Genomic DNA, 10,744 nt, shown 5'->3' with positions numbered 1-10,744 from the left:
TACCTATGGACACAGACAATAGGGTGGCAAGGGCCTGGGGTTGGGTGGGAACCGGGTGGAGAGGAGCTATGGGAGGAAAAAAAGGGACATCTGTAATAATCTCAACAATAAAGATTTTTTAAAAAGAAGGGAATGAGAAAGGGAGAGAGAGAGAGAGAGAGAGAGACATCAATTGATTGCTCCCAATATGGCCCAGACAGGGGATCAAACCCCAACCTGAGCATGTGTCCTGACTGGGAATAGAAGCCATGACCTTTCAGTGTACTGGATGATGCTCCAACCAACTGAGCCACACCTGCCAGGGTGGAGGATTAGCCCTTTAAGGAACTCTTACCTTTTGCAATAGCATGGATGGACCTGGAGAGTATTATGCTGAGCAAAATAAGCCAGTCAGAGAAAGATAAGTATCAAATGATATCACTCATATGTGGAATCTAATGAGCCAAATAAACTGATGATCAAAAATAGACCCAGAAGCATGAACAGACTGTTGAACCTCCGAGGGAAGGCAGGGGAGGGTGGGTAGGAAGAGATCAACCAATGAACTTGTATGCATAAATAACCCATGGACACAAACAATGGGGTGATGAGGGCCTGGGCAGGGGGGAACCTATGTAATACTTTCAACAATAAAGATTTAAATAAATAAATAAGTAAATGTTAAACTTTGTAAGAAGCACATTTATTGTTTAAATTAAACTTTTTGTTTCTCAGCTATTCAAATGTGTCAAAATATTAGTTCTTAAAATATTCTATATGTTGAAAATTTTGAAATGGAAAAATGAACATTTGAAGTTCTTATTTTGGTTTGTTAAGTTTTATTTAAAGCACGGTGGAGTACGTTCAGCCCCTGGGCCATATAAGACCCATGAAATCATTTGGTCTGGCTGCCAAGCCATTAGGGGAGAGTTAATTAAATGTTTGACCAAATATATAGCAAGCTAATTTTTAAGTTGATAACTTTGTATGGACTTCGAATGATGTTATAAATATCCAAATGGCCCTTGGCAGAAAAAAGGTTCCCCACCCCTGATTTATAGTAAGGAATACCACCAACACTTAAAGATTTCTCACTTGTGTGGGATGTACTAAAAGTTATTTTAAGTAGGCATTTGGACTTTTTCATGGGAAAATTACTCACCTTAACATGTAAAAAGGAAGAATTTAATTTGCTCAATTTAGTATCTACAGAATATTTTGAAGGAATATTCTTCTAGTTAACTAGATGTATCAAAGCATCACTGAACATTTATGAGTGTGTGTGTGTGTGTGTGTGTGTGTGTGTTAGATTATGTCCATATTTTTAGGGGAAATCAGAGGGTATAAAATTTAGGTCATTAATTATGGTATAAATTACATCTTTACTCCCAAACTAATCAAGGGTCTTAAAATTAAATTTTCTAAAATTACAGGAACTATAAAGAGCCTTGCCTACATGTCTTGCAGCTAGTTGGTTGGGAAAGCCAAGAATAGAACTTAATTTTCTTGACCTCTGGTCTCCTATATCTTCTGTCCCCAAACTTGAACATAAATATAGTCATGCCCCACTTACCTACAGGATATGTTCTGAGAAATGCATTGTCAGGCAACTGTATCATTGTGGGAACATCATAGAATACACTTATACAAATGTAGGTGGTATGGCCTATTACATATCTAGGCTATATGGTATAGCCTATTGCTCCTAGGCTACAAGCCTATGCAGCATGTCATTGTACAAAACAACGTGAGACTAAATCAAACAGAAGAGAAAATGATGCAATCAAGAGATGCGGTAATAAACACAAGATGTAAGAGGCTGATGCCAGCATAATAAGGCATACTGTTTTGCAGCAAACGTTTCTTTGCAAGTAGAAAGAATACACTCTAAAACAATGATAGAATTATAGTATAGTAACTAACATAAATCAGTAATGTAGTCATTCTCATTATCAAGGATTATGTACTGTACATAATTGTATCTGCTCTGCTTTTATATGACTGGCAGTGTAGTAGGTTTGTTTACACCAGCATCACCACAAATGTGAGTAATGCACTGTACTAGGTAGGTCTTTATGATAGGAAATTTTCAGCTCTGTTATAATCTTACTAGAGGCCCGGTGCACAAAAATTTGTGCACTCAGGGTAGGGGGGGGAGGTCCCTCAGCCTGGCCTGTGGAGATAAATCTAAGTTTCAGGCTCATGGTGCAATAGTCTGATAATTTTACTTGGTATGTTGTAGAAAGAATACATTCAGTGTCAGCTTTGAGCAAGTGAAATTATTTTCCTGTGATGTTCTCCTTTTAGATATTGGCCATACTGAAAATTTTTCAGAGGCAGTAATTTCATCATTGTTTATGCCCTAGTATAGGAATTTATTTTATCTTTTTATTCTTATTCCAAATATTATTTTCTTTAACTTGATTTCATCCTATATTTATTGAGAAGTAGTAAAATTTAATAGTAAAATTTGTGTGTATAGATTAGGAATTTTGACATTCAGAGATAGCTTTATAACTACTCCACAATAAAGATATAAACTTTATATCTTCCCCCAAACCTCCCTCATGCTATTTTGCATTGTATCCCCTCCCTCAACCTGAAAGGCTGTGAAGCACTGATCTGTTTTCTATCTCCATAAATGCATTATCTTGATTTTCAAATAAATAGAATCATATAATATATGTGCTTTTGAATTTTACTCCTTTAACACAGCATAATGCTTGTGATACTTGCCCACATTTTTGCATATATCAATTATTCATTTTTATTACTGAGTGGTATTCCAAACTACAGATACCTTAATTTAGTTATCAGTTTATCAGGTGATAAGCATTGGGACTGTTCCCAGTTTTTGTTTATTATAACAAAAGCTGCTACAAACAGCTTTGTGCTTTCTGTGTAAAATAGTTTATTTCTGTGGTCAATACCTAGGATTGGGATTGCTGAGTGATATATTACATGCATGTTTTACTTAATAAGCTATTATCAACCTGTTTTCCAAAGTGACTGTAGCATTTTTCATTTTCATCAGCAATATATTCAAACTCCAGGTGTACCACATATTCACCAACATGTGGTATTAGAGTCTTCTTTAGCCATTCTAGTGTGAATGTAATGTATCTCATTCTGATTTAAATTTTTATTTCCTAATTACCTTGGCAACTTATTATGTGCCCATTGTCAGTTCAGATGCCTTTATTGAAGTGACAGTTGAGGTTTTCAATGATTTTTGTTTGTTTTTTTATTTGTATTTTTAAAGTCCTTTACTCAGGGTGGGGCCAAAGTAATTTTATAGTTGTGTATGCAAAACAGAGTTTCTTGTTTATTATTGTACTAGAGGCCCGGTGCACAAGATTTGTGTAGGGGGGTCCCTCAGTCAGACATCCCTCTCACAATCAGGACTGCTGCCTCCTAACTGCTCACCTGCCTGCCTGCCCGATTGCCCCTAACTGCTCCCCCACCAACCTGATCACTCCTAACCACCTCTGCCTGCCAGGCTGATCACCCCTTACTGCCCCCCGCAGCCGGCCTGGTCATCCCCAACTGCCTCCTCTGCTGGTCTAGTCGCCCCACACAGATTGCTTGTTCAATTGTTTGGTCTTCCCTCATTAATGCCCCTACTGGCCTTGTCGCCCCATGCAGTCTGCTGTTCAATCATTTGGTTTTTCCTCACTGCCCCCCCTGCTGGCCTGGTCACCCCACACACCCTGCTGTTTGGTTACCCCTCACTGCCCCCCCCTCCCTGCCAGCCTGGTCTCCCCACACAGCCTGCTCTTCAGTCGTTTGGTCATTCCTTACTAACCCCTCTGCCGGCCTGGTCGCCCCATGCAGCCTGGTGTTCAGTCGTTTGGTCATTCCTCACTAACCCCCCTGCAGCCTTGTCGCCCCACTTAGCCAGTTCGGTCGTCCATTCGGTTGTTTCGGATGTGACAGCCCCTGGCTCTTTATATCTATAGATGGGACCATCATCCTATATTAAGAACATTGATGGAAACATAGTTATGCAGTACATAAATGTAGTTTTCTTTAGGCAGCAGTCTGAATAATGTTATTATCACTACTTTGAAGTTAGAGACTGAGTTACAAAGAGGAGTTGAGTGATTGTGTAGGGATACCTAAGATTTATGACAGCTCAACTTATTTGGCAGCTACTTCTTTGGTAATAATGATCCTCTGATACAATTGGAAATAAGTAATCACTTAAGCTGTTTTCTGGCTGGAACCATGGAGGGTGCAGAAGAGAAGAAGAAGAAAGTTCCTGCTGTGCCAGAAACCCTCAAGAAAAAGTGAATGAATTTCACAAAGCTGAAGATCAAGCACCTGAGAAAGAAGTTTGCCCAAAAGATGCTTTAAAAGGCAAGAACGAAGTTCATCTATGAAAAAGCTAAGCACTATCACAAGGAATACAAGCAGATGTACAGAAAGGAGATTTGAATGGCTCAGGTGACAAGAGAAGCTGGCAACTTCTTTGTACCTGCTGAACCCAAATTAGCATTTGTCATCAGGATTAAAAGTATCAATGGTGTAAGCCCAAAGATCCAGAAGGTGCTGCAGCTTCTTTGCCTTCTCCAGATCTTCAGAGGCACCTTTGTTAAGCTCAACAAGGCTTCAGTTAACAAGCTGAGGATTGTGGAGCCACACATTGCATGGGGTTACCCAAACCTGAAGTCAGTAAATGAATTGATCTACAAGTGTGGTTATGGCAAAGGCAACAAAAAACAAATTGCCCTGACAGATAACTCTCTGATTGCTCAATCTCTTGGTAAATATGGAATCATCTGCATGGAAGATCTGATTCATGAGATCTATACTGTTGGAAAGCGCTTCAAAGAAGTAAACAACTTCCTGTGGCCCTTCAAGTTGTCTTCTCCATGAGGTAGGATGAAGAAAAAGACCACCCGTTTTATAGAAGGTGGAGATGTTGGTAACAGGGGGGACCAGATCAATAGGCTTATTAGAAGAATGAACTAAGGTATCTACCATGGTTATTTTTGTAATCTGGTCAGTTAATAAACTGAGTCCTTTAAAATTGGGGAAAAAAAGAAGTAATCACTTAAACCATCCTCTGAAAAATAAAAATAAAAGTGCCATAAAGTCCGCAATAAAATAATGTACAAAATTTCTCATGGGGAAACCCTCACTCAGAATCTCTGGATTCTTTACCATGCAATTCCATTTTTATTTTTGTTTTCTTAAAAAGGAAATATATTTATTTCTTTATTTTAAAATATTTTATTGACTTTATTGGGGTTACATTGGTTAATTAAATAGGTTTCAAGTATACACTTCTATAATACATCATCTATATGTTCTATTGTGTGTTCACCACCCACAGTCTAGTCTCCTTCGCAATTCCATTTTTAAAAACCTGGTTTCCTAGCTCAGTGCAGATCAGAAGCAAAAATTAGAAATGGAGGGGCGTGTAAAGCTTAAAAGTGGGCGCATGGCCAGTTGTAAGAAGTGAGCACAAATAGAGGAAAAAGATGCAAAACACAGACATTCCAAGCTTAGTAGCCTAGGGTCCTGTAGTGTGAAGCCAATTAAGTCCTCTGCACCTTAGGGTCCCTGGAGGTCATTAGAATATTAAAATATAGTATAGTATTTGAGCATGATAACTATTCTGGGTCAATAAGAAAGGGGCATTTGTATATCCTTTGTTTAAGAAAGTAATTTCAAGGAAAAAATTACTGAACAGCAAGGCTTAGCTGTTTTTGAAATTTGGAATTTAAAATACTTTAAGAAGTTTGGCACTCAAAGAGAAGTTTCATTTCTGGAAATTTTATTTATGGAACATTTTAGTATTCTATTCCCTAGTAGTGCCAAATCAATTAGGCATTAATTGTAGTTGTTAAAGGCAGATCAAGATTCAGAGCCTTTGACTTAATTAGTTTAGTCCAACCCAAGCAGCATTAATTGCCTTTACTTTGGTGCTCATTCATAGCAGCACTTGGAATATTTTTATAACCACCATCTTTTAATACCTAGAAAGGAAGCAATATTGCAAGGTATTTGAGAGAGTTGGCCCTAGAGTCAGGCTGCCTAAGGTCAAATTCTGGCCCTAATATTTACTAGCAGTACAATTTAAATTACTTAATCTGACCTATGCCTCGGTTTTTCATTGTGTAAAATAGTGAAGGTAATATAACTATCTCATAGGAAAGTTATGAGGACTAAAGCTAAAGCAAGTCAAGTCTTAGCACAGTTTTTGAAACCTTGCTTTATACAAGGGCCCTATTAGGAGTGCTTCCTGTGGGAATACTAAATAACGATTTACTGTTTCTTACTGTGAAGTGAATTGTTCTTTTCTCATCTTTGCACATGATACAAATCATTTTAGCCAACTTTTAATGTTATAAACATGCTTTTACTTTTTACTAGATGCTAATGCTCTATAAATGGATCAAAAATACCTCATAACAGAATTCTGCTCTTACAGACTACCGTGTTAGAGACAATTTTAGGCTTATTTAGACTGGAAAAAGTATAATAGTCTGAAGTGTTTTACCTACCTAACAAGTGCTTAACCATTCAGTAACATTTCAAATACAGTGGGGCCTTTACTTACGAGTGTCCGGACTAACGAGTTTTTCCGAGATAGGAGCCATCTCTCTGCGGATTTTTTGCTTTGAGTTGACAGAGTAATTTGAGTTAACGAGCTCCTTAATGAGCTCCGTCACGGAATGAATTAAACTCGTAAGTCAAGGCCCCACTGTATATTTTGAACATGAGTGTCTTTTGTAATTAGTTTTTTGTTTAATGACCTCATCAAATGCAAGCAGGATCCCATATTAATCATCAGCTCAATATAATCTGTTTTGTTTGTTTGGTTTTTGTGTTTTGTTTTGTTTTTCGTTTTCTCTGTTAAGTGGGCTGGAGCTTGACAGGCTTTCGGGTATCTTTTCTGTGTTCCAGAAATTGACCTCAGGCTCCCCACTACTGACAGACTGCCAAAGTGCCTTGGAGAAACTTAGTGAAGTTCATCATTTGATTTTCAATGGAGCAATTCAAAGCTGCTGAAGAAACTACTATTATGTGTGCCCCATGTATTCTCTCAATCCTTATAGTATTCCTGTGAAGTAGGTGGTTTTACTCCCTTTTACAGAGGAGGAGACTGAGGGCTGGAGAAATTAATTTGGTCAAGATCTCACATAGGGTAAATGGTAGAAATAATTTTCAACAGGTTCATCTGCTCAAAAGTCCATACTCTTTTCACTATGTCCCCTTGTCTCTCAAAAGGAAGTACAGTGGAACCTCGGTTCTCAAACTTAATTCATTCTGGAAGGCTGTTCAAGAACCAAATCATTATTTACCATTAGAAGTAATGTGAATTGAATTAATCCGTTCTAGACCCCCCAAATGATTCCTTGTTTTAGCCTTTTAAAAAATATTTAATTTATTTCAGAGAGGAAGTGAGAGGGAGAAAGAGAGAGAAACATCAATGAGGCTTATTTAGACTGGAAAAAGTATAATAGTCTGAAGTGTTTTACCTACCTAACAAGTGCTTAACCATTCAGTAACATTTCAAATACAGTGGGGCCTTTACTTACGAGTGTCCGGACTAACGAGTTTTTCCGAGATAGGAGCCATCTCTCTGCGGATTTTTTGCTTTGAGTTGACAGAGTAATTTGAGTTAACGAGCTCCTTAATGAGCTCCGTCACGGAATGAATTAAACTCGTAAGTCAAGGCCCCACTGTATATTTTGAACATGAGTGTCTTTTGTAATTAGTTTTTTGTTTAATGACCTCATCAAATGCAAGCAGGATCCCATATTAATCATCAGCTCAATATAATCTGTTTTGTTTGTTTGGTTTTTGTGTTTTGTTTTGTTTTTCGTTTTCTCTGTTAAGTGGGCTGGAGCTTGACAGGCTTTCGGGTATCTTTTCTGTGTTCCAGAAATTGACCTCAGGCTCCCCACTACTGACAGACTGCCAAAGTGCCTTGGAGAAACTTAGTGAAGTTCATCATTTGATTTTCAATGGAGCAATTCAAAGCTGCTGAAGAAACTACTATTATGTGTGCCCCATGTATTCTCTCAATCCTTATAGTATTCCTGTGAAGTAGGTGGTTTTACTCCCTTTTACAGAGGAGGAGACTGAGGGCTGGAGAAATTAATTTGGTCAAGATCTCACATAGGGTAAATGGTAGAAATAATTTTCAACAGGTTCATCTGCTCAAAAGTCCATACTCTTTTCACTATGTCCCCTTGTCTCTCAAAAGGAAGTACAGTGGAACCTCGGTTCTCAAACTTAATTCATTCTGGAAGGCTGTTCAAGAACCAAATCATTATTTACCATTAGAAGTAATGTGAATTGAATTAATCCGTTCTAGACCCCCCAAATGATTCCTTGTTTTAGCCTTTTAAAAAATATTTAATTTATTTCAGAGAGGAAGTGAGAGGGAGAAAGAGAGAGAAACATCAATGATGAGAGAGAATCATTGATCATCTGCCTCCTGCACACCCCCTCCTGGGGCTCAAGCCCATAACCCAGGCATGTGCCCTTGACCAGAATCGAACCCAGGACCCTTCGGTCCATAAGCCAACACTCTATCCACTGAGCCAATCCAGCTAGGGCTAGCCTTTCTTATATACAGTACATGTCTAATATACTGTTTAATCTATAAATAAACACTTTAAAAACAAAAAGGACATGAAATGTAAATGAAAATTCAATAAAAAATGTACAGTAAAAAATTAAAATTTAATAATAAGCAGCAACAGAAGAATAAAAACACAAAAATATTCACAGCATACTTTCCTGGGATGTTAACAGCGTGAGATTTAGTGGTAAACTGACTCAGACTCTCCTTTGTCGCCCAAGAGATACGGGAATGATCATACAAGTATCAGCATAAAAGGGTTGTCAGGTTGAGAGGCGAATTGTTAGAGATGGGGGATGTTCGAGAACTGAGGTTTGACTGTAATAAATTACTCTTTGTAGTTTGTACACTGCCATATGTAAAGCCCCACCAGAAGCAATCTAGAATATTTCTATGTGTGTCAACAATTGGCCCATAACTTAGATCCTATGAAACAACAGCCAGAAAGTGCTCTTTATGGAACCAGTTACATACAGAAGATAAATGTGGCTCCCTATTCTGTTTATTTGTTTTTGTTTGTTTAGACAGGCATCTAAAAATCTGGTCAGATTTTTCAACATAAGGGATATGGATAAGGCAAAATTTTTTTCTTCCCTTCTCTACTTCACATGGGGCTTAAGTTTTTTAAAATCTTAGCAGGTGATTTTTTTCCCCTGATTGGCATTTCGAATATGTGCCACGTGGAAATTTGAGCCCCCTTCAAGATTTTTGTTTTTCTTATTTTTGTTGTTGTTTTCGTTGTACTTGTATTATTGTAGCTATCGTTTGTGTGGATTTTTTTAAAAATCTGAGTATTTGGTCCTAATCATCTGGATAAACATGATTTTGTTGCATAGTAGTATAGGTTTTCCAGAGAAGCCAAATAATTAGGGATATAATAATTATCATTTCTGGAAATTGTCCTTTGTTGATATTAAATTATATTGTCCAGGCACGGCAATTAAACGGGCAGGCACCATTTTATACAGCTACCTTTGTAAAACAAGCCTTAAACCCCCATAAACTAGAATTGTGTCTTATTCACTTTCATATCTCTAGTCCCTGGTACACAGTAGGTATTCCATAAATATTCGTTGAATATAGGGGTTGATTTTCTGTTAAATGGCAAAAGTAATTTTTATCACACTTATGTTTTGATTAAAGGTCAGGGATTCCTCTGCTAAACATGGATTACTCAGTGTGGCATGTGAAGAGCATGGCAGTAGGACTCAATGCTTTTCTTTGTTTTGCCCCTAAATATGTGACTTTGGGGCTAGTCACTTAATCTCTTAGCACCTCAGTTTTTAACTGTAAACAGAAGCTGTATGGTTAGATGATCTTGAAGGTGCCATTCAACACAAAGTTGTATCATTTGTGATCATTGCATTTTAACAACAAAAATTAGGAATGGCATAGTAATATTACTCATTTAAAAGTGTTTCTTACTGCATAACCCTAAAATATACTAAACAGCTATAAGGGTATACTTTGAAGTGGATATCAAACTGTTTCTATTTGAAGAAAAATGTGGCAAGGGTGTGTGAAAATTTACTTTTAAAAATTTTTATTCCTGGGATAGTCTGTTTAAGAATAGAATATTGATACAGTAGTAAAATGAGCTGGGAACAGAACTGGTTTACTCTCTTCAGAAGCACTGTACAGGTCTAATGCGTAAAAAACTTCATACACACTACAAATCAAGACAACAAAGAGATATATTTTTGTCTATCATATTTGTGAAATTTTAAAAAACTCATTTTTAGCAGGGATACTAAGAAACATGCACTCAGAAAAGTAGGAGTGTAAATTGGTACAACTGTTCCGAGGGTAATCTGAAAGTCTCAAAATGCTGAACCTTTGGCCTGCAGTTCTACCTCAAGTGAAATTTATCTTAAAGAAATTTATCATGGAAGAGTACAAAATTTTGTTTACAGAAATGCTTATTATTGTCATACTAGAGGCCCGATGCATAAAATTTGTGCAAGAGTAGGCCTTCCTTCCCCCGGCTGCCAGCACTGGCTTCCCTCTGGCACCCGGGACCCAGACTTCCCTCCAGCCCCAGCTTAGTCCAGAAGGACATCCAGAATGATGTCCGGTCTAATGAGCGTAGTACTCTTTTATTATTATAGATACTAGAGGCCCGGTGCACAAAAATTTGTGCACTGGGGGGGGGGGGGGGGGGGG

The 10,744-nt window shown here is 37.7% G+C and overlaps 1 protein-coding gene and 1 pseudogene across 4 annotated transcripts in view; both read left to right on the top strand.

Annotated features, from left to right (window-relative positions):
- The window catches only part of WDR44 (WD repeat domain 44), a 98,070-nt gene that overhangs the window by 22,129 nt on the left and 65,197 nt on the right, over window positions 1–10,744 (top strand). Inside the window, exon 2 of one of the 4 annotated variants that reach the window (XM_014534188.1) lies at window positions 6,895–7,058. The exons of 1 other annotated variant lie outside the window; for it this stretch is intronic. In XM_014534188.1, the coding sequence (XP_014389674.1) occupies window positions 7,024–7,058 (35 nt within the window). In that variant the 5' untranslated portion in view covers window positions 6,895–7,023. Of the gene's footprint in view, window positions 1–6,894; window positions 7,059–7,862; window positions 8,041–10,744 lie in introns of those variants that run through there. 2 more of the 4 variants (XM_014534186.1, XM_014534187.1) reach the window with 2 other exon arrangements.
- On the top strand, window positions 4,205–5,014 carry LOC102260459 (annotated as a pseudogene).

The sequence above is a fragment of the Myotis brandtii genome, unplaced genomic scaffold, assembly GCF_000412655.1.
Source record: "Myotis brandtii unplaced genomic scaffold, ASM41265v1 scaffold126, whole genome shotgun sequence".
NCBI lineage: Eukaryota > Metazoa > Chordata > Mammalia > Chiroptera > Vespertilionidae > Myotis > Myotis brandtii.
The sequence above is the reverse complement of the archived record's forward strand: the minus strand, read 5'-3'. Positions and strand labels throughout refer to the sequence as shown.